Source organism: Epinephelus fuscoguttatus, linkage group LG8 (genome assembly GCF_011397635.1).
Source record: "Epinephelus fuscoguttatus linkage group LG8, E.fuscoguttatus.final_Chr_v1".
Classification (NCBI taxonomy): domain Eukaryota; kingdom Metazoa; phylum Chordata; class Actinopteri; order Perciformes; family Serranidae; genus Epinephelus; species Epinephelus fuscoguttatus.
In genome coordinates, this window is record NC_064759.1 from 24278022 (window position 1) to 24302579 (window position 24558).

Consider the following 24558-nt stretch of genomic DNA (forward strand, 5'->3'; position numbering starts at 1 on the left):
ATGTTATTAGTAACACCTGTGCTCTTCTACCATGACAAATCAAAATGACTGGTCTGAAAAAGCTGACTATAGTTATTTTGTGTCAGTGTAAAAAAAATATGGATGCATGTCCATTATCTTGTTTGGCGTTTATCTTAGTTCCATTTAAAGGGAAACTTCTGATTTTCAACAAGCTCTGCGTCATCAGAGTGTGCACACAAACAGTGTTTGGCTTCCCACTGTGCCCCAAGGACCTGGAGCTTCCCGCTAATCCCCCTGCAAAGTCTGAATACTTTGATGAAGCAGTTCATGTCACATAGCGGACTTATGCTGGCAGATGGGTGAGGAGATCCTAGCACTTGCGGCAAAGGGGGAAGCCAAGCACTGTTAATCTGCACACACTGCGATGACACAGAGCTGGTTTAAAATCTGCAAACTTTTCCTTTAAGGTTGTCAAAGGTATCTTTTCGAAAAAAAAAAAGAGTAATTTCAACACGTGTTTAAATCGATATGATATCTGTTAATTATACATTCAACAGTACAGAAAAGTACCAATGCTCTTAAAAGTAATAGTGAAAAAAGATGCCCTACAATCAGATTTTGAACTGAAGGCTGCACAAATGAATCAACTGGGAAGAAAATCAACTGGTCGTCAATCTGTGGCTGTTACAGCATTCTTTCCAAAAACAAACCCACCTTACGACCGGACACGAGTGTTCAGAGACTCTTCCTGCACCAGCACTGTGTGCAGGGGGGTAATAGCAAAAGAAAAACAACCCTTTTTCTGTACCTAGGACTTCTTTTCTCACCATGATCTCAAAAGAGGAACTGAATATCGTCTTTTTAATACTAACATTGCGTCAAAGTTTAAAATTCTGGTATCATGATGTTAGTTCCCCATTTGTGGTACCACAGTGTATTCCTTGGTGCTGCACTTGCTCAAGTGGTTTGCCAGCATAGTTTGAACATTTTCCGGGGGTTTATGAGTCACAGTTTCACAGGGACACACAGCTGAAGAGTCAGCTCTGGGGTAGAGCTCAACAGAATACTCCACCCATTCAACAATGCAACCCCATAACATTGTCGAGCTCACAATTGTCAGTTTAAAAAACTAAAGATCAAAACTGATGCAGCAGAACCAGAGAAATCATCTCAGTTGTTCCACACATTCCTCTTACTTGTCAAAACCAGGCACCTACATTACCCATGATGCAACTCGACTGCTGACAGTTGAAGATTTGGGCGGATTATGCTAGAAGCAGCTAATGTAGCCTCAAGCAGAGATGAGGAGCAAGATACAGAGGTCTGGTACTCCACACCCCCTCATTTTTTTTTTTCTTTCAAACTCGTAGTCTTCAGCCCCAAGCGACGTTGCCTCAAATGACATCACTCAAGGCAATATATCAGATTTTGCGCAGCTCCCTCTGGAGCCACAAAAGGCTTTACACAACTTTTTCCATACATACAGAAGTATCCCCCAAGACCTGCAAACATTCTTTGATGTGTAAAATCAGTGAAGTTCCCCTTTAAAAAGCTCATATGCCTTCTCTGCACTCTCCAGCACTGAGCTGTCCTGTGATACAAAGCAACAAATACGACAGCCAGCCAATTCAATTTAGGCTTCAGTGGCCTCATATTTACTTTTAGTGAACAAACACCTACACACATCTTTTACTCGACAGTAGCCCTAAGCAGACATTTAGCATTTAGCCATTAGAGAACTAAGACAGGCTGAAGGAAGAACAATACTGCTGCGACTGCCCTTATATGGAAGCAGCCTCCTCTACAGTGTCTAATTTTACACAAAGATGCAGACGGTGGCCAAAGCTGGAAAGCCCTGACAAAGTACAAACAAAGCCTGTGTGAAACTGAATATAACCGAACACAATTAATTATTTACCAAACTCCCTGATTTTGTCATCTGTTCATTTGAAAGCATCACTCAGTGGAGTCAATAAAAAGAGACGTGACATTAACACCGCCTTCACTTCACTTCTGTTGCTCAGATTCAACACGACTGTCATTGAAGTGCGGCCTGGAAACGCGAGAGTAAAGCAGCGTGGCTTTGCCTGAAGAATTATTTACCGACGACTCCACTGAGTCACCGCATAAACAGAGAACAGACTGAATGCAATAATCACAGTATTCCCATTTGATCCGGTATCTAAGACTGACCTCATTGTCTGTGAGTAATCAAATATTAACAAAGAAAGAATGTTCACATCTCGACAGTTTCACTCATGCATATACGCAATGTAAAACATTTCTTATTTCTTCCGGCTTTCAGAGGCAAGATGGAAGGGGTGTGGCAACAAAACAACCTTGATACTTAAAGTTCATCTATCAGATTAAATTTCGCCACCTCAGACAACTTTGTAAACAAAAGACAATAGTTTTATTGGATCTTAGTTCATACCAACACTCATTACCTTGAGAAATCTAACACGCCTTTTCAAATAAATCTGAAAAAGGAAAACATAGCACTTGTTTTCTCAGTTTCTTTGTTTTCCCAAGTCTCCTCAAAAGCAGGGAGGGGTCGAGTAAGGACAGGCTTGGCAATCCTTTGTGTCAAATACCTTACACTGTGGGCACCGTGTCGTCTCTGAGCAGGGAGATGGCCCTTATAGATATGGATATTTCTGGTTGCAAGCTCCTGTTTGTAAAGTCCTTGTTGATGTCACACTAAATTGAGAAAGAAAAACAGTTTCCTTTGCCTGAATCCTGTTACTGTTCGCCCGAGCTCTCAGCAGTACACATACTGGCACACTGCAGTGCGTATTTCCCCAGGGGTTAGGACTGTTTTCATGAAGCTGTCAAATAAAGGTGGTGGAGAGCTGGTGAATTTCAGCAGCACTGACCAAAGCCTTGTAACCATTAATGAGTCCCTGCAGAGTGAAATTCACCTTTGGCCGCCTGACACTATTTTCTGCCCACATCCTCTGCTGGTAATCCATTCGTCTCAAACAAGACTGAACTATGCAGTAACAAGAACTGTATGGATATTTACATAATGTATGCATGTTCCAGGAGAATTCGACCTATGGGTTAGGCAAAATAAGCTTTTGGCGGTTTTCACATCCTATTATCATTTTTAAAAAAGCCTTTTTAAATATTACATTACAAAAGCCCCTTTTTTGATCATGGCTTTAAAACAGTTAACAGTTTGATTGATCTAAAATCACTGTTAAATCACTGTGGCAACTGGTTCATGGCCTTTATTGACTAAAAGCTATTTCATACTATTATGCTCATAAAATCTGTTTTTATATCAATAATAATTCAATGCGTTTCACCAAGAAATAAACCTGTAGTTGTTGTCGATGCACACAACACTTGAGACGAATTTGTTAGCTTGGCTGAGACTTCACAGTTAATATTTTGGAATTTACCAAAGTAAATGACATGCAACCACATTGTCTTCCATACAGACGACAAAAAACACAAACAAAAAAGCTGTCATGTAAATATCAACAATTAAAGCTACAGTTGGAAACTTTCATGAAAACATTTGTGTCATATCTGCTGAAACTGTCACTATTAGGGCTGAGTATCGCCACCAATTTCCTGAATCAATTCGATGTCTGATTTGAATTTTGCTTGAATATGAAAGATCTACTGCTGTAAATTGTACAAGGCAACTGTCGTACTGCCTATTTCTCATCTCAGAAGTTTTCTGAAACATATTTTAGCATGTTTACTGTAAAATGAGACAGTTCGTCACCCAGCCGCCATGTTGAAAACTGTCGTGCGAAAAAGCACCCACCAATGGCCGAACCAACTTTCTCATTTTACAACTAAACACTCACTAAAATATGTTTCAGAAAACTTTTGAGACAAGAAATAGCCAGTGCAGCAACATAATCTTGCATCATATTTGTTCAGTGCGATCTAGTTTGCAGTTTGACCATAGTTCACGAGCACTGATTGACATGACTGACAGCTCCTCGCTCTGAAAATGGCCAAAGTCTCCTGTAACGGGCCAGATTTTCTAAAGCTTGAAAACAGTGCCAATTGGAGGTGCAGTTATCGCGACTTGTGCCTGCACCACCACCACTAATCAGAACTGTTAATAAGAAACCCTTCAAAAGAACTGGGTTCCCACTGTCATGGAAAACCTGGAAAAGTCATGGAATTCTGTTGTGTAAAGTCACATTAACTGTTACAGTAATCTTCTGGGGATAACCATCCACATAATGTTGGCTAGCTGCTGATGTAACGCAGCTCTAATATATTTCGATGTGGAAACTTTTGTTGACCATCATGTATGTTTCTTTATTTCTCTCCACACTCCATGTCGCCAGCCAGCCAGAATTATGTTTGAATCTGATATGGTTGAATAACTCTGGGCATAGATAATAATGTGACAGTGTGATTTAATGTTCCATGTCGACTCAGAGGTAGAGTGGGCCATCCGCTAATCAGATGATCGGTGGTTTAATCCCCGGTTCCTTCAGTCCGCATGTTGGCGTATCTTTGGCCAAGATACTGAACCCCAAATTACTCCCAATGGCTGTTCCATTGGTGTGTGACTGTGTGAATGTGACATGTAGTGTAAAAGCACTTTGAGTGGTCAGAAGACTAGAAAGGTGCTATACAAGTGCAGTCCACGACCATAGTTTTCTCTCAGAACACTTGAATTACAATTTGCTCAGCGTTTATTATGGGATTTTTGCCCAATGATGCCACAATTAAACTGTCTACCTGAGCTTTCAGTGCACTGTTAAGCTGTAAATGACTACATTTGTGACCAAGCACCACCCGCCAGCCAGACCAACATTGCCATGCATTAGAGACTCTGATTGGTTGTTTTCAGTCACATGCTGTAAAGCCATTAGAAGTGCTCTAGAGCAGGCAGAGGAATATGACTTTTTTCATAGATTATCTGACTCATTTTGGTGTTTGGGGGAATGTGGTGACAATTTTAGCAAACATTGAAAAAAAAAAATTGAGTTACCAGCTACAGCTTTAACACTGTCACAGTGTGTGTTACTGTCACAGTGAGGTTTTCCCGGCTGCACAGATCAACTCTCCTTAGAAAAGTATCTAAGCGGATCCAGACCACAGGCAATCAGATGGTAAGTGATAGGCTACAAAAATAGGTCACACCACTTTAAGAATTTATCTCTCTATATATATGAAGAAACCCACCTTAAAAATAGGGCACCGTTTTTTTAAATCATCATTGCAATGTAAACTTGCACAATAAACACATTGTGAAGGACTGTAATATGGCCCTCAGAGGTTTTTATGAGTCAGCTGAAAGAGAGTATCAGTAGAAACCTGCATTTTAGACTGAAACTGTCACTTTTATATTGATGGCTCAATATTCAGTTTGTTCAGTGAAAGAATGTTGGAAATAATCTTTGCTTTTTCCAATTACTGCCAGTAACAACATTATCACTATCTCACATTACATATTTTTCCAGTATGTTGCAGATTATGTTTTAAAATGGTGAACAGCAGTGTATCTGACTTAACATACCTGCCTCATGCCAACATCAAAACTTCCCACTGTGTCTTTGCATGACAGCCCACTGGCCAAAGTGACAACACCATGACTCATTTCTATACACTAGTGAGGCTGCATTTTCTTTCAGAGGGAAACTTAATCCTAGTTTCAGTGTTGATCCTGGGACGAGAGAGGCTCAGAAACATATTGATGATCATATATAGAAAAGCTGTCAAAGGTCAAAGTATGAAGGTTTGAAATACTGCAGGCCTGCTCGTGCAAACACACACACACACACACACACACACACACACACACACACACACATACACAGCTCCTACAGGAAACACTGCCAGAGACAGGTGTAGGCCCAAAGCAACCACACTGTGGTTAAACTATGTCTGTTCTAGACAACCACGCACATTTTCATTGCTACTAAGGATAATAATAGTTTGATCACACTTACATCGTACGCATATCTGGCGGAATGCATCTTCCAAAAGCGCTCCAACTGAAGTCCAGCAGGATCAGGTTCACCTTCCCCAACCTGTCGGCAGGTATGGATCCTCAATTTATAAACTAGTGTTTAGAAAGCGTCTATTTGCACGTCGTTTGAGTTAAATCCAGATGTCAGTGGGTCTTCCTGTATCGTCGCGAGCTGGGAATGCTGACACCGACCTCTTCCTCACACACCTATGGTTTAAACCACGCCCAGAATACCTGCCGCAGCTGCATTGTGGCCCTCAGTGCGTAAAACCATGCGTTTACAGTGTCCTTAAATGAACTGCCATGCCACACTGTCATGTCATGGCACCAAAATATAACTACCTGTGAGTCCTCACCAACATTTCATTCATACACTCGCTGCTGCTCCGTTTAGGACCATGTAAGAGGAAGTTTTTTCCTGCTTCTTCTTTTTCATATCGTGTGCGTGTGGTCCCCCTGCTGACCATCTGCGGATTTCACTGCCAATAATCCTTAGATAAATAAATAAACACAATTTTAAAAATCACATATGAGGCTACAGCTTCAAAGCATTTAGGCAACCATAAAACAATGCTCAAATTAAGCCCCTCAAAATATGTTAGTTTGCTTTTAATTGTGTGGAGTCTAAAGAAAATGTGTAAATTATAAGATTAATTTACAAATCAGTCCAAAATGTTGACTACACAGTAAGCTGGGGTGTAAATAAAGACAGTGCAGGCAGTGCGGTAGCAATGGGGCCCAAGATGTGGAGGGGCCTGTAGAGAAAACAGGCTGTCCAATAATGTGTTTGATGGATCAGCAACAATGGATCCGTGCAAGTGATTCAGAATGCCACCTCAGAAATATGCATGTGTTCAAAAAAGAACTCATATCAACATAGAAATGGTGCCATCTGCTATATATGCCCTCATAAAGGCAAACCCATCTCTATCATAGCTTCTTTCCTTCTTATTTGTGAAATATTTAGTTGCAGTCTTTAACAAAATTGTATGTTTACTCCACATGAACTATACAAACTATAAATTAACAATGAAAAATACACAATAAAATGTTTCTTTATTATATGGTATTTTTGTCATAAAAAAACTTGCAGTGATTACAGCTGGGTGATATGTATGTTGATTTTGTCCAATGTCAAGTCTCTTTTTAATCATGTGACGAGATGATACAATATACAGGTGTTTAGATGCAAAATCAGGCACTAGGGCCCATCATAATAGCGTGCACTGGAGCCCGTCCCAACTACTGTACGCCACTGACATTCATTCATTCATTGTCCGTAGCTGCTTATCCTGTTAGGGGTCACAAGGGTGCTGGAGCCTATCCCAGCTGTCACTGAGCGAGATGTGGGGTACACCCTGGACAGGTCGCCAGACTATCCCAGGGCTGACACATAGAGACAGACAACCATTCATGCTCACATTCACACCTACGGACAATTTAGAGTCACCATTTAACCTGCATGGACTGTGGGAGGAAGCTGGAGTACCCAGAGAAAACCCACGCTGACACGGGGAGAACATGCAAACTCCGCACAGAGGGGCTCCCCCACCCTAGGGTCGAACCTCTGACCCCAGGTTTGAATCAGGAACCCTCTTGTTGTGAAGCAACAATACTAAACACTGCACCCTAATGTCGCCACCCCACTGACAGTAAGATTAGTTTACGTGCTTTATATACATCAACATGAGATCGCACTCCTGATGATCAAATACAGTGATGCTTTACTGTTTGTAGTCAGTGCTCCTTTCCCTCCAGAGGTTTTATGTGTTTTTGCAACACTTCTACTGTCCCCTAACTTAAATGGAAAAATACATATGTTATGAACACCACTAGTGTCATCCAACCTAGCAACATCATAAAATGCAGCTTCAAAAACTCACACAGTTGAGTCAACACCTCTCTGTTTCATATTTCATAAGGGATGTATTTAATGTTTCAGTGGGTTGCAGGAGAACAAGAGAAGCTATTTTTCACTCACTGTGTGTGTATTTGTTCGTCTGCTATCTCAGTGGTGTCCAGCCTTTTTGGTTTTTCAGAAGCATCTACCGAAAACTCTTCATCACAGGTTGTGGCCTCAAAGTGTAGACATGAGTTAGGAGCAGTTCAACCAAAATTTGAATAGACAGTGAATACATACACACTTCAATGTCAGTTTATGGTGCACATATCTAAAACATATGTGGTCTAATACAACAGTTCATGAAGTTTATATTCATCCAATTTTCTCTTCATTTTGGCAGCTACAGATATTGTGCTGTTGAGTTTTAGTCTACTACTTCACACAGTGTTTCAAATATTTTGTCCACCCCATTTTGATCAGTAAGAGTAAACAAAATATAAGAAACACCAATGCAATACACTTTACTGCAGGACTGTTGTATTAGACTGCATTAGTTTTACTGAGCTGTCCCTAATAAACTGACAACTCCTACCTGTCTGAACTCCTTCATATCTACACACCCTCCTGTACCCTTAGATCCTCTTCCGCAATCCAACTCACATGACAATAGACTACCATGGGTTCGAGAGCTTTCAGCCGTTCTGCCCCCGCCTCTGGAACTCTCTCCCCAACGACATTCATAATATTGACTCCCTTTCCACTTTCAAATCCCGTCTGAAAACACACCTTTTCAAGCTGGCATATTTGATGTGATTTATTGGAGACACACATATGGCGACCAGCACTGATTCATTGATTTTATGATGATGATTTTTTACCTTATATTTATAATTATGAGTTTTGTTTAGTCATTTTATTAACTTTTGGCATGGTGTATTTTTAATAATAATTAACTGGGTAATTGAACTTTTTCTAGGGAAAACCCTACACATATTAATTACAGAAGAGCATTATTAACATGATCAATCAGACATCCCAGACTTCACATGTTGTCAAAAAAGACAAATGACAGACTTGCAAATAATAATCATTAAAGAGATAAAATGATGTACTCACCAGAAAAATAAACAAGTGATTATAATGAGGTATGGCATATAAACTTTTCTTATTATTACATGTTTAATATTGCATCAAATTGTCCTCAAGTTTCAGCACTGAATCACACATTTGGTGATTAAAATCACTTCTTGTTGATGCGTTCAAAGATGTATTTTGAACTATATGCCCTGCTTTCCTTTTCTTTATTTTGCATTGTTTTGTTTTGTTTTTGTTTGTTTGTTTGTTTTGCGCTTTGTTGTATTTTAGGTAGCCTTGTGTAACATCTTGACGAAGGGACAACAGATGAGAAATAGCCTTTTGGCTAATTCTGGCATTTCTATACCATGTGAACTGATTAATTTGCACTTTCCTTTCTTAAATAAAATAAAATAAAATAAAATAAAATAAACAGAAATAATATATATATATAAACAGGGGGATTGATTGATTGATATCTTTATTTCAAACATGTTAAACAATAGCAGTGATTTAAAAAGAAAGAAAGAAAGAAAGAAAGAAAGAAAGAAAGAAAGAAAGAAAGAAAGAAAGAAAGAAAGAAAACAGATATACACAAAAAAAGACATTTAAATTGCATCATCAAGATTGAAGTTTCACAGTTTTACATGAAGGAAGAGGTAGAAACTTATCAAGTCCTACCCCTTAATCATTAATGAATTATTATCCATATTATATAATCAATATATGGATATAATATAATGACTTGGCAACATTAATTTTGTGCATGACATAAACAAGCCGAATCATGTGATTTGTTCCAAAACTGAATCAACATTGCTTTCAAAATAAACAATATAACATATTACTTTATCATATTTTTCCCCCAGATGACGTCATTATAGTCAGTCTGTTAGGGGTAAACTCATTTAAACTCACAAATTAAAGCTGCTAAGGCTTGTTAATTGAATTTTCGGGTGGATTCTCCCTTTAAATTACCATCTACTGTAAAAACCAGCAGGCGCTCCCTGCCTTGCATTCTCCATCCATCCCCACCAGATGTCTCCCTTCACTAAGCCACGGCGAGGACTCCGTGAGTAAAGCCTGTGATAAATACCCGCAGAAACAGGGCTTGGTTCTGTCAGCCTTCATCCACATAAAATCCCAGGCTGCCATTGGAGAGCCCGTTGGCAAGAGCGAACAGGACGCAGACGCAGGAGATATCCCGACGAACGCAGTGTCCATCACTTCATCTGATGTAACCAGACAGCGCACGTTGGAGGCAGTCAACAACAGCAACTTCGTTATAAAAAGAGACAAAAGAAGGCGAGAAAATGGGACATACCGCAATACCTATATTGATGGCTGTATTGTCCTGCTGCGTGTGGAAAAACGTCGAGGTAAGAGCCAGACAACCTGAAACCATCTGTGCCGATGGCGCATTGTAATTTCACTGTCTGTTTTTCAGCTGAATGTCGATGTGACTTTTGGACATAATGCCGTGTTATTATAGCTCATGTCGACATCATGCCACGCATACAGCTGCCTCTATCTCCATATTGCTGACACGCACCCTTATCTAGGGCAGGTTTAATTTGTAAATGCATCCTCGAGCCTCTGTCCTGTGTGTCAACAAGAGTAATGACACACAGCGTCCCGGGAAAACGCAGTGATGGTGAGGGGATTTTAAAATGCAAATGCTGCAATGGGATATGAATGGAGTCTGACTTTCAGGGACGTAAATATTAGAGGCTTGATAGGAGAGGTAGTGTACAGTGTATTCAGCTCGCTGCGTCAAGTCTGGGCCTGTATCAGACATGAAAAAATGTCACACAGGCCTTTTGCTCTGTGGAAGGATGGAGATCAAATCCCAGCTCATTGCGTCCCATCTGGCCCTGTCAGAGGCAGAAATCAGCCTGCATCCGTCCTTTTTTTACAGGAGTGGTGCAGCTCTTGAGCAGGATGGAGTCATGCATATTCAATTGCTGTTGTGTGTTACATTTGGTCCTCATGACTGAATAGATTACACAAGTCCCACTTTGATTTTACATCTGATTTTCAGTAGATCATTTTACCTCTGTTCCCAAATATGTTGCCTTAAAATGCCTGTGAATAACTGCTCATCTAACAAGGGGGTGACTTTGATATATCATTAGACACAGCGCAATTTACTAATGAGAGATACAGGGTCATCCTATTGGCATCTGTCTCCATCAATAGGTAGAGGAGAGAGTGAAAGTCTCCTGTAGGAAGCGACAGATCAATGGGCCGCCAGCTGCTCCCACCTCCCGTCTGTCTCATCACGACTTACAGCAGACACGCAGCTTGATGGACTCTGCTTTTATTCCTCAATAACTCTTCAGTCGCCCATCATCTCCGTAATAGACCCGAGGCATGCTTTCAGGTTGGAGCATTTGTGTGTAGGAGCAGGGTGGCGTTTGGAGGTGAGCGTGAAGGGGAGGAGGGAGGATGAGTCATGATGTCCCAGCTGGAGCTGTGGTTCAGGTCAAACGGACTTTTTCCACATGGAGGTGAGGAGCCAACGACGCTGCGGTATCTGTGATGTAGAATATGGAGCACGGTCGCTTCAGAGTCTCCCCAAGTTCCCCTAAGAGGATTTGTGAGATGTTTATTTATTAGCCATCTTCCACTGTGAGTCTGTAACAGTCATAAAGCCTCTCCTTTCACTCTGAAATAATTTCACTTCTCTAAGAGCCTTAGCGGGATTACTGCTATGCTGAGGAACAGGCTTTAGCTTCATACAAGGAGACCTGCCCATGAAGGTTTACACTGAAGATTACGCTGCGAGAGGGTTGGCTGGCTGGATTACACTGTGGTATTAGTCCTAATAAAACTGTCAGCTTCCCTTAATTTACTCAACATTCATTCAGCGGAAATGTGGGAATTGGATAATTTTGTTTTGATCTCTCTTTTATAGAGTAACATTCAAATGTCTCAGTGTGCTGGGATAATCAGAATCTAATCAAATTACATTTCTAGATAGTGTTTTGGATGAGTAAAGCCATGATCATTCATCAACCTGTGCTCTGATTGGACGGACACATTGACGCCAGGTTGTCACATACATGTCAAGTCCAGTGATGGTTTCCCAGGTGTCTCAGCTGCTATAGCACTTACTGTACCTATGACAGCGCCCACAGCATTTAGCTAATTGAACACTTCTGATACAAAAGGTCATTCATGGAAAGATGACAGGAACAGCCTGGACAGCCTGTGAACGTCTTTATCATGTAGTGTGACATTCAGGAGCAGAGGAAGTTTGGATTAGATTGATTGTGTTGGGATTGCGTGCTAGCAGCATTTATGTGGGTCACATGCTTTTCCATCTTCAAAAGTGGTGGGATAACGTATCAAATTATGATATATGGGTGGGCAATGTTAAAAGTATATACTGTGCGCTGATATGAATTTGTCAGACATTTTGTTACCATTTATCCCTTCAACATATCATTCACAAGTTTCTGTGTTTGTCCAAAAACAGACCTGCTTGGCTAGTTATTTTACGCATTAGCAATTCCTCAACTGTATGTACAGTAGACACAGCGATCGGTGACATCTGATGAATACTTTCTCAATTAATGAAAGGATACTTCAGATCGACTGTTTGTATATCAGTTACCTTGAATTCATGAGGAAACTTTTTTCTCACAGGCCTCCATGGAAGACAGCTAGCATATTGATGCATTAATTGATTGGGGACCCTGTTTAACAGCAGCAAAACTACACCGAAACATCAGTTTATTTATTTTATTTTACTTTTATTGAACCCATATTTAACCAGGTAAGTCTTGTTGAGATTAACAATCTCCTTTACAAGGGAGACCTGGCCAAGACAGCAGCATACAAAAAAGTTACAACCAAACAACCACATAGTTAAGAGCATAAAAGATAAACAGTAACAGGTAGAAATATTGGAGCGCCTGCACACAAAGACAAGAACGAACTGATTCATTCAACCTTGTACTTATGAGAGTCAAATCATTTATAAACTCTCACCAACTCATGCAGTATAATCCAAGTATGCATTTTTGCTAAAACCTTACTATTTAAAACTAAAAGTGAAACTTGACTACGCTCTCTTCAAAGTCAGACTCCAGTACTAAGGCTTTAGCGAAAATGCATGTGTTTGGGAAATACTGAGCATACGACTGGATAAATGGGACTTGGATTATACTGAAGGAGTTGTGTGAGAGTTTGTGAGGGAATGTTTTGATACAGTTTTGCTGTTGTTTAATGCGTCCCACAATCAATCAATAAATCAATGTATCTGCTGTTTTCCATTGAGGCGTTAGAGACAAACAAAGTTGTGAAGTATTCCTTTCCTTTATCCTATTAAAATATCAAAAAATAGTGCAGAAAGGGGCCCATCACAGTTTCCTAAAGCTCAAGTTAACATATTGAGGCGTCTTGTTTTGTTCAACCAACACTCCAAACCTCCAAAGGTCTTCAGTTTACTGTCAGAAAGGAGCAAGAAAAGCAGCAAATGTTGGAGTTTTTGGTTAAAAAATGTTACTTAAAGGACTTTAAGATTATCTAATGGTAGCCGATTATTTCTCTTTAGATCTACTAACTGATTGATCAACTACTTGTTTCAGCCACTGTACAGCTATCCCATTAAGCAGGGGTTTTATCCATATCCTGCAGCTTTATCATGACATAATACATTTCCTGGGAAATCAGCAGAGGAACAGTTCATGGATAAAATTACCTGTCAGCAATGTCTAGTGTTGGCTAATCCAGGATATTATATAATCTAACAAATCCAGGTCCTTCATTGCATTGATTCAAATTGATTTGTACAGATCTGATTTTGTCTTTTAGCAGTCCTGAACGCTGATTTGCATCATGGCAAGCAATACAAGAACTTTTAACTTCGAGACAAAACCTTGAAAAATATCAATTTTCAATACCTCAGGGAAAACTGGCATTAAGGGCATTCAACTCATTTGTTTTTTATTAAAATATAGAAAAAATGAATCGATACTGCAGGAAATAACTATTGAAACATTGAATATTGAAATATTCAGTAACATGTAAAGATAAATCCATCGTTTTGGCACTAGTAGCATGCAGTGATCTAATATAACTACAGAAACAGCAACTACTGCAGAAATGGTTCACTAAAATCCCCTAACAGTTGACAAATTCATATCCTCCTGCAGCCTCATACCACCCAGGCCTACTCTAAGATCACAAACATTAGGGAGTCATAATGGCATTATGAATACTCACTTATCAACAAAGCATAGCACAAGCACAATGCAGCCTGTGAGTTCAGTTTTTGCCCCAACAAAACCTCCACAAAGGAAAATCTGATTTATGACAGCAATCATACAAAGACTGCATTTATGTGTAGCCATATTGGATTAAAAAAAAGAAAAAGGGGAGGCAAGGGACTACAGGTATGCTCAGCTTTAGTCACCCAGCTCTGTATTTATCAAGATAAATGACTGCAGCAGTGTGAACCTGTGCCCGAGCTGGAGCACTCCAGTCCAGAGAGGCTGCAGAAGAAAAGTAGTAGCAGACGCAAAAAACAAACCCACCGTATCTGCAACAGGTTTCAGGAAGTACTCAATGTGTGGGAAAGCTTGCAGCATAAAGGGAGGAATGGGAGGCAGAGAAAATGGAAGGAAGGAAAGAGCAGAAGGGTAGGAAGCAGGTTTTAGTGTGGTTAGAGATTAAAATAAAAATGGTGAGTCATAAAGTCGCTGTGTAACCCCCCCCCCCCCCAACCCACCCACCCCCTCAGCCCTCCTCTTCCACCATCACAGCCCCACCAACAGCGATTTCAGGCCCTGTGCTGGAATACAGCCATACAGATCCATGCACCTCCCACCCCCATCTGCCTCTCAATGCAGAAACACAAGAGGATTTGTTGGGGGCAAGGAAAAAAGATAAGCACAACAAGATACACACACACACACACACACTGCCCTACACTCACTTAATTAATTTTAGAGCCAAGAGATAATCGGGTTCCACTAATGGATTCCCGTGCGCATGCTATTCTCTACTATATCCGTGTGCCAGTGGGCATAAAACGTACCATTTAGTTGTATCGCATGTTTTTCCCCCTTGTTCTCCATATCTGACTTCCTTTCCAAGGTTTTTTGAAGTGCAGCACACTCACAGGACCTGGATTAAATCCTGCAGAGTCATTGTGAAATGAGAGCTACACTGTACCCGAGGAAAGGAGCGCTGTAAAAGTGCTCGAGCAGTTGAGCTGTTACTAGAGGTGCGAATAATATTAATGCGCCCCGTTGGCCATCTTGCAGTCAACAACATTGAAACAGTGCCTCGTGTTGTGTGGTTCAGAGTGTCACTGGGCTTGGGGGGGGGGGGGGGGGGGTTGTTTAGAGTGTAAATGGAGAAAGTGTATGTTTGTGTTTATGTCTTGAGGCATGGAGTTCATCCAGCTTTTCTGCTGAAATGAAATTGACATTAATTGCACATTTGCACAGCATCCTCCTGATGGGTCCAGGGAAGCTCTGCCAAGTCCTGGTTTCGATGATTCAATCTTGTCTTTTGGCCTTTCTGAAATATTTCGAATTATGCGTCTCAGCTGGAAAGGGAGTAATTCCCAATTCAGCATTTAATAATGCTCGGTTGCAAGACTCATCACTTTGTGTCATCTCTGCAGCCTGTCGTGCATAACCTGATGCACTGGATTTGATGAGTTAATTTCTTTGGCTTCCCAGACTGCGTGGATGTTTCTAGGTTGCACATAATCAAGAAGTTACTTTAACTTCCAGTTTCCCAAAGATTACTCTCCCTTTCATCATCTACTTACTGAATGTCATATATATATATTGCTTAAATTGCTCAACTATGTGTCTGTAAGAGCTGAAGCCCGGATGGGACTGGTGTGGTTTGGAAGTGTGCAGGTGTCTTCTGCGTGTGTGTTTGCACATGTCATGAGTTTGCTCAGTGTCACCTAGAGGGATTGAGATACTAGCATAGCCATCCTGATCACATCCAGCTGTGGCTCCTCTCCAGAGTCTTGCAGGGCAGAGATATCGCTGCAGCCCGAGGTCTTCACACCCCACATAACTGCCTCAGTAAGCCTAATGGGTTGGATTTCTGCGGAAAAGTTTAACGCCAGGGCAAAGCGAGATGTTTAGTCCTGCTGCAGCCAGTGGGAGGTTTCGGAGGAGCCCACCCCCCCTCGAAAAAATCTGCAGTGTGGTGATAACACTTGTCCTCCATGTTCAGGAGGAGAAAAAAAGAGCGCAGTGAAACAGATTGAGGGCTGGTGGAGGAAGAGAGAGAGAGAGGGGGGATTGCCCTGGCACGGCAGATGATTTGAGAGACGGAGAGGGTGAGGGAGGATAGAGAGTGTAAGTGATGTAGCGCGTGTAGAATGTTATGTGGGTTGCAAGGTGGAGTGCATGCTAATGGAGGAACCCAGCCCTATTGCTGCTCAACCCCAAGCAGCTGGGAGAGCAGAGAGATCCATCTCTGTCATGTACATGTATTCACAGGTGGCCTTGAAATGAGACGAGGGGCGGGTGGTGGGGCAGAGGAATAGAAAACCCTGTGGCCAGAGTGGAGCACCGGGTTGTATGAAAGTGGGAGTGCAAAAAATCTAATTTCCTTAACGGCCATGGCTGTAGGGTTTGAGAGAGCGTGGGGTTGTTGGGTCCACTGAGACTGATCAGGCCAGTATTAACATTCTACAGGAGAACAGGAGCTGTTATGGAGGGAAATGGATGTACTTTTTGGCAGGTCATTTTCGCTCCTTCATCATTTGCACAGCCTTGGCTATGAAACACACACAGCTCTATCAGAAGCACTAAAAGCTCATTTCCAAGACATTAATCCAAATGTAACAAAGGTACAGTGGTATTGATGGTCAGAAACCGCACACATACACAAAATTAGGTCACACGCTTACACAGATAGCTCAGAAATACACACACATTCACCACACACTTGCTGCTTTATAAAGATGGCACGCTGCAGAAGCTGCATCAATTATTGAAGGCCGTGGAAAGGTCTGGGCTCTCGCTTGTCGGCGGGGCTTTGGCACTTGTCACGCACCCTTCTCAACGCTCCGATGCCAGTCCTCTCTCTTCATGCTACCTGGTTTTTTGTTACCCCTCCTTTCCCCGCCCTCCAGGTCCACTCCCCAGCCTCGCTCTACAGAGCACAAAAGAAAATCCCCACGCCTGTCTCCTCCTGGCCCCCACCCAACCCCACCCCCCTCCCCGCTTCCTCTTCCCCGTCTCTGCCCCAGCCTCTCCTGCCACATCCCAGAGGCACTCCTTACCCCTCCCATACCCTCTCTCCCAGACACCGCTCCTCCATCTGCCTCAGCAGCTTTCAGTGGCCAGTGACATCTTTTCTCTTTCCTTGTGTGTACTTTGATTGTTCTTGAATAATTCATGCTGCAAACTCACCCTTCGTTTCATTCCTTTTCTGCCCTTTGCTACTCTTGCATTTTTTCTCCATTCTTGATATTTTCAGACATCTGACTCTGCTTGTCTTTGTTTGCACAAGCTGGTTCTCTACTGTCATTGCACCAGAGCTGGAAGTAATGATCATTTCCACTGTCGATTAATCTGTCGATTATGTTCTGGATTAATCGATCAGTTGTTTGGTCTATAAAACGTCAGAAATTGGTGAAAAATGTAAGTCATTGTTTCCCAAAGCCCAAGATGACGTTCTTGAATGTTGTTTTGTCCACAAATGACTTTTTTAGACTTAGACTTTATTGTCCCCTTGAGGAAATTCTTTTCCACAGCACCATCCATTCCCAGTGTCCACCACAGAACAGAACAAGACACACATTTGGAAACACATGGTAGAAAACAGACAAACAAAACAGTGTCAACACTTAACACAGTCCACACTCTGGCCTGTTCTGGCCTCTGGCCGCTATGACAGCAGGGATCAGGCTTTTCCCAAGGCGAGCCCTTGTGCACCTCAGTGCTCTGTATCTGCGTCCTGAGGGTAGAGGGGTGAGATGGGTGTTTAGTGGATGTGTGATGTCCTGTTCTATTGAAGTTGTGTTATGGCCCTGTTGTTTAAATCTGTTAGGTCTGCCACGTGCTGAATTTATGACATAATCTTTATACTTTATCATATACCAAATCAGTGGAATGCTGATTCACATCTGAGCATTGTCCAAGAGTGAAATTTTCTTTTCTTTAGGGTGTTTTCACCTTAAAATATAACTTAAACTGATTAATCGGTTATTAAGTTGACTAATTAGTGATGATTAATTCAGAAATAGTGTAATTATAGTTGACAACTTATCAGTTAATCAATCAATCATTACAGCTCCACGCTCCACCTTACTAATGCAGTTAAAAAGTTTTGCCATCAGATATTCTGACAGCATGAACCAATTCATTACAATGTGAATTATGTCCAGCACAATTCAGCTCATATTTGAAGAAAAAGATATACTTTATTAATCACTGAGGAGAAATTCATTCACAATTTATTTTGGCCCGAAATACACACAGATGAACACACAGGATCTATATATGCATTAGACGGAGAGATGTCAGAGTGAGGGGGCTGCCCATGGACAGGCACCCCGAGCAGTTGGTGGTTCGGTGTCTTGCTCAAGGATACCTCGACCCAAGTCACTATTGACAGAGCTACCTCCGCACTCTGCTGTTGGTTACACCCATTTTCCTTAAATACATACCATCAAATGAACCTTTAGTGATTTCCTACATTTCCCAGAATGCATTTTGACAATCCCCAGATAACAGCTAGTGTGAACTTGCTGCATCCAGCTGTGCAATGTGTTTGTTAGCAGTTTAAGAAGCAGTGTAGGGAAATTTAGTGGCAAGTAGTGGCGAGAATCGCATATTGCAACCAGCTGAAACTTCTCCATGTGCCAAGCGTGAACTCCAGGTTAGGATTCCTTCAGTGTTCATAGATCAGGAGGTTTTTAGCGGGAGCCAAATTATCTGCAGAGGTCTCCTGCTCTCCAAAACAAAAAGATTTGGTGATAAAAGCGGTAGAAACACTGAATAAACAATTTCACTTAAAAACTTGCTGCTCATCGCGGAGGGGGTTGCTCACTATGGTGGCTGGCGCGAAAATGCAAAATCATGAATGGCCTTATCTAGAGCCAGTGTTTGGTTTGTCTGTTCTGAGCTACTGTACAAACACAGTGGTGCAACATGGCAGACTCCATGAACAAGGACCTGCCTCTATGTAGATATAAACGCCTCATTCTAAGGTAGCGAAAACACAACAGTTCTTATTGTCAGGTGATTATTCACTAAAGAAAACATACTTAATCATTCCATTCTGCCAGTATGTTGCCATAAATGTTACACACTGGAGCTTTAATATTGAATATTGGATATCAATGAGTATTTCATGTTGAAACTTTTTTTATTTTTAAGTGAGATTTGATATTTTTCCAATATGGCAACCAAAAGCATCACCAGCAGTTGTTTATTTACCAGTGCTGATGTGATTTAGATGGAATTTATTGTACAGGAGTGTGTACTTCCAGCAAAGGAGTCTCAAACATACCATCCCTTCCCCTGAGACAAAATGTTCCCACAGCATTTGACTCGATGCTCAGCATTCAGCAACCCCAGCAAAGAATCTCCAAAGGCTTCCTGCAATTGACTCTTCCTCTGTTTTATCTGGTATATACACAGAGGGCTTTCCTACCATAAACAACCAGACCGCTGTTACAAACAGCTATAGATGATAGAGATACTCAGGTGCTGCCGTGGCTGCTATTAATCATCAACAGTAAGATTCAGCCATTGATGGAGAGAGACAAATAGTATTCCATTCTTTTCTCAGCTCAGGGTCATTGTACTCTCCAAGGCCAAGCTGTGCCAGTTAACAGCCAATACTCACCCAAGCTCGTCTGACAAATTGGATGCTTCGCATGAATCCAGCCGTGGTTTTGAAAAAAGAATGTAATAAAAGCACAAAGCACAAACGGAGGTTCCAGGCCCCGGTGAGGGGTCTTTTGTGCAGATTGTCTCAATGATTAAACCATTTTCCCTTCAGTTGGACACTCTGTGGAGACTTTATGGCCTGAGGAAATGAGATAACACTAATATTTAATCTACTGAGTGATTCTGCAGCACAGACTGGCAGACTGCACAGCCAGCACGCATTATCTCACCAGAGTAGCCCGGTCTATAATAACACTGAGAGGGCTAAAGCAAGACAGGACATGCCAGCCTGACATGATCTCAGTTATCGTTATTAGTTTTTGTGGATTTGTCAAACTGTGCTTTCTAGAGCTACTCAAATGTAAGAGTGCTTGTTTTTAATGTGATACATTCAGATACTTGGTGATGTGATTTATCATGCACATCTTGATTGACTGACGATAATCAGATGATTCAAATTCATGCGTATCCTGTTTTTGTAGGAATGAGTATGAGCGGATTTAAAAGGCTTGCCCACCATAAAAGTCTAAAGTCTCTTAAAGTCTTGGGAGGACAGACAGTTGGTGAAGTTGATTAAAACAAAATGGAAAGATAATCAGTTGTGTTGTAACATGCAGGCTGTGCGGCCCTGAAGCGGAGGAATCAGAGGAACATGTGACGAATCGTTAAGTCAGCTACTGAGTCACCGCACTGAGATTTCCCAAGAGTGGGATCATCGAAAACAATTCAATATATAATGCTGTCCCTGACAGTGTTGTAATAGTGTTATATTAAATCATACCATACTGTATTATTACATTGCTGTGACTAACAGTCATTTTCTCTGGAGTTTTTTTTTTTTTTTTTTTGGCAATGATTTGAGTAACATAGTAATGAGTACTGCCATTTGTGTGATCATCAGTACAACCCAAAGATATCCAGTTTACAATGGAAACAGAAAAGTAGTGAACCTTCACATGTGAGAAGCTAAAACCAGATACAGTTCCTTTTTTGTCAACATACTAACCATCGTACTCACATTTAATAGAATATAATAATGTTGATCTTATGACTGTCTGTGGAGTCATGTGTGTACTCCTGCTGTCTGAAGGCCAGATGCCACCAGGGCATTTGCCACTGTTGTTTATATGCAGATGACATTATTATTAATTCAGTTAATTGTCATTTGAGCTGCTATACAATTAGACATTACGCCCTGAAACGATGGAACACACTACCTATAGATATCAGGGAAGCTAGCTCGCTAAAGAAAGCTAAAAATGTATCTGTTCACTTCAGCCTTTCACTAGCTCTGACTTCCTGATACGGGTCTGAAGCTCTTTCTTTGTTTTTACGCTTTTACCTTCCATTTACACTTCACACTGCTGCAGCTCTTTTAACATCTTTTTAAACTGTTTCAAATGTCCTTTTATATTGAGTTGCCTTGTCTGTTTTATGTTCATTATGTCTAGTTTCATGTGTAATACTCTTATACTGCCCTTAAATAAACATTACTACATTATTATTAGCATTGTAGAAACATTTCTGGAACATTACAGGGGACACACTGATGTTTTTACTGGCTTTAAAGAGAGTCAGAAGCCCGACTTAGTAGGGCCCAGTATTGCGCAAGTAATTTAAGTGATGTGTAAACAACCAACAGACAGTGATAAGGAAAGCTAACCGAGCATTAAGGCAGCGATCAGCGACCTGCCGAGGATAGAAAGTCAGAGCAAACATATGGGGACTCTTTCATGTGAGGAAGAAAGAAAGAGCGAGGCAGACTGATACCGAGCGGCAGGGAGAGAGAGAGAGGGAGGCTGAGTGACATGCTTGAAATTCTGTAGGGAACCAGTTGCTACGGTAACAGGGAAGGTAGCCGGCTCCTGTGGGTGGTGTTACCATGGCAACCACCCTCAGTGGCCAAGTGATGCTGAGAGGGAGAACGTAGAGGAGAGGGCTTAAAAAAAAAAAAAAAAAAAAAAGTCTGTTTACGGGTTCGATGGGAACAAGCTAGACAGACAAAGAGGACAGCGAGCGAGCGGAAGCTGATGTTAAATGTGGGAGAGCGACGCCAGCCACGCTGTGCACTCTTTAATCAAGTTCGTCTGTGGCAGAAACTTGATTCTTTCTTTTGCTTTGTGTAAGACGGAAGCTGGTCCCTGCGGGCCCGGCATTAGCTGTTCATCCTGCTGTTCAATAACAGAGCGCCTCATTAACATGAACAGTGGGCCAAAGATGCTTTGCAGGGCAACACACTGTCTGAGAGACCTGGGAAGAGGTTATCCCCTCAATATGTCTTTGCTGTTTATTGGGCTGGCCATGCTGCGCTCTGTTATCAGCGATGCTGTACGTTCTGACCTCTCACTGGGAATTAAAGACCACTTTGTTCCCGCTGTGGCGACACCACATGCCTTTGAATTAAAGCCATGAACCAACATGTTGTGAAAATAGTTACATGTTACATACAGACCATTATATGTAACAGGGTGTATAATGTACTGTGTGTGGTACAGATCTGGGGTCTGCACCACGACTAAAGGGATCAACTATTGCTTTTAGCTCTCTGGTCACACCCCCACCTCAACAAATAATAATGATGTTAATAGATACACAACCACACACCACTCTGCCTCTACCTCACGTTCTCTTCGCCAGGATCACACAACATATAGTATATATATAACCTCACAGCCTCATTTCCATAAGATGCATCTGCTAGACAGGCTCCCAGGGGAGTTGGCACGATGTGATCAGAATTGTGTATGTGCATAAATCAGAGACAGAAAGAAAGAGACATATGACTGTTTTCACTCCCTCTGCATTCTCCCCCTCCTCTGCATGTTACTCTATCTTCTACTGAAAGTCTGTTTGTTTTTATTTACAGTTCAGCATAGTTTTATTTATTTAATTTCAATATAAAAGTATCATGCTTAAAAAACAAGATGCAGAATACAGTGATATCAGAAACAACAGGTTCATGCCTAATTCTAGGGCAGTACCTGACTCAAAATTCATTCATTCATTTATTTTCCATAACCGCTTATCCTGTTGGGGGTCACAGGTGTGCTGGAGCCTATCCCAGCTGATATTAGGCAGGAGGCAGGGTACACCCTGGACAGGTCGCCAGCCTATCACAGGGCTGACACAGAGACAGGCAACCATTCACACTCACATTCACACATACGGCGAGAGTTGGGTTGGTGGGTCGTTAGGGGGGCAGTAACATTCACGTAATATAGTAAACAAGCCAGGTTAGCCCCCTGAGCTAATGCATGCTAACTTGCTAACAACAGATCAGAAATGTGCAACAGCCTTCTTTGCCGACACTCAAGTACAAGCCTGGGCCTGTATCGTATTAAGTTGCTCGGAGCTGTTAATTTACCACTTCTAAGCAGAGGGCAGAAGATAATGTTATCTCTGAGCCTGACCGGGCACAGCCTCTCTTCCTCTGGGCAACTGCCTGCATCTGTTTCAGACTCACCCTGGGTCTGTAATCAAGAAAGTGAGGAGTGCTCACTCTGCACCTAGATCTGGGGACTGAAACAATCCCATCAGAACACCACACTCACTGACAAAAAAAGACTGGTTGACTTTAAGAATTTCAGTCAGAGGGTCTCTGAAATATACTTCAAATCTTTGACTTTCAGGGGGCAGCCCTATCTAAATCATACTTCTGCAGCTATTCACTATGTATTTTGTGTGGGCTAGGCACACACCAGCATATATAGCAATGTGACGGATTGCGTGTAGCATGTCATTTTCATGTTGGAACCAGAACTGTTTCTACCTGTTCCACCTCCCAGCTGTAATGTCCAATCATTCCTGCAACACCTGCAGCACGAAGATGTCTCTCTGCAGCTCTGTGCAAACTCATTTTCCCGCAAAACTGAAATGTATTTTAAAAAGACACAATGCACATAAAGAGCTTAAATTGACCTGCTATCTTTGTGCATCCAAAAGTTCCTGCCATATTGGTATAAGTTAGATTTGAGAATGTGTTGCCATGTCCCGAAGGACTTATAATTTCCTGAAAGTTTCATTCAAGTCGACCACTAGGAGGTGCCAAACTTGCAAATGCAATGAACGTGGCACAACACAGATTAGACTATAAATCAAAAACCATTCCAACCATTACACAACTTTCAGGATATGTTAAATAGTAATGTTGAATCACATGTGCAAAATAATTTTGAAATCGGTCTGCAGGGGGCAGCTCAACGCATTTTGATTTTTATGAAAAACACATTTTTTGACATCCTCTCCTTAACCATACGTCCGATTTATACCACATTTTCTGTGGCTCATCACTGGACCAAACTTATCAAAAGTTATGAAAAGCTTGCTGATATCTCATTTGGTTTTGAGGATATTAATGAATGAACTTTAAAACGAGCCTGGCACAGCACATAAATAAACCTAACTCCATAACCTGTTGGCCATCATCACGAAACTTGTAGGTCATGTCCACATCAGTACTTCAAACATACCATGAAAGTCTTATTCAGGTTGAGGATATGTTAAATTCTTTTTGGCAAATTGCTCAATAGGGGGGGCCACCACTTCCGTACAGTTGCATTGGCCTTTCACAAAATCTGGCCATAAATAAATGGTGTTCAAACATCTCCAAACTTAATGGATATTTTAAACTCAGACATTGAAGCATATCCCCAAATGTGTCTGCAATTGACTAATAGGAAGCGACAGTGTTTCCCAATAAGAGCATGGCCGAACACAGATTTAGACATAAATGATTGAGCATTTGTTTGAATATCATAAAACCTATAATTTGTAATACAGGTGTCATAAACTGTCAAAGGTCTTGATCCTAGCCAGCTTTCAAGGTTTAAAGGTCCATGCTG

At 41.5% G+C, this 24558-nt stretch overlaps 2 protein-coding genes across 3 annotated transcripts in view; one reads left to right on the top strand and one right to left on the bottom strand.

Moving 5' to 3' along the window:
- Window positions 1-6280, bottom strand: part of st14 (ST14 transmembrane serine protease matriptase) — a 28722-nt gene extending 22442 nt beyond the window's left edge. Inside the window, exon 1 of the mRNA XM_049584596.1 lies at window positions 5895-6280. Within this exon, the coding sequence (XP_049440553.1) occupies window positions 5895-5921 (27 nt within the window). The 5' untranslated portion in view covers window positions 5922-6280. The remainder of the gene's footprint in view (window positions 1-5894) is intronic.
- A 3636-nt stretch (window positions 6281-9916) lies between these two features.
- The window catches only part of aplp1 (amyloid beta (A4) precursor-like protein 1), a 41792-nt gene continuing 27150 nt past the window's right edge, over window positions 9917-24558 (top strand). For both annotated transcript variants that reach the window (XM_049584603.1, XM_049584604.1), the window contains exon 1: window positions 9917-10210. In XM_049584603.1, coding sequence (XP_049440560.1) covers window positions 10145-10210 — 66 coding nt within the window. In that variant the 5' untranslated portion in view covers window positions 9917-10144. The remainder of the gene's footprint in view (window positions 10211-24558) is intronic.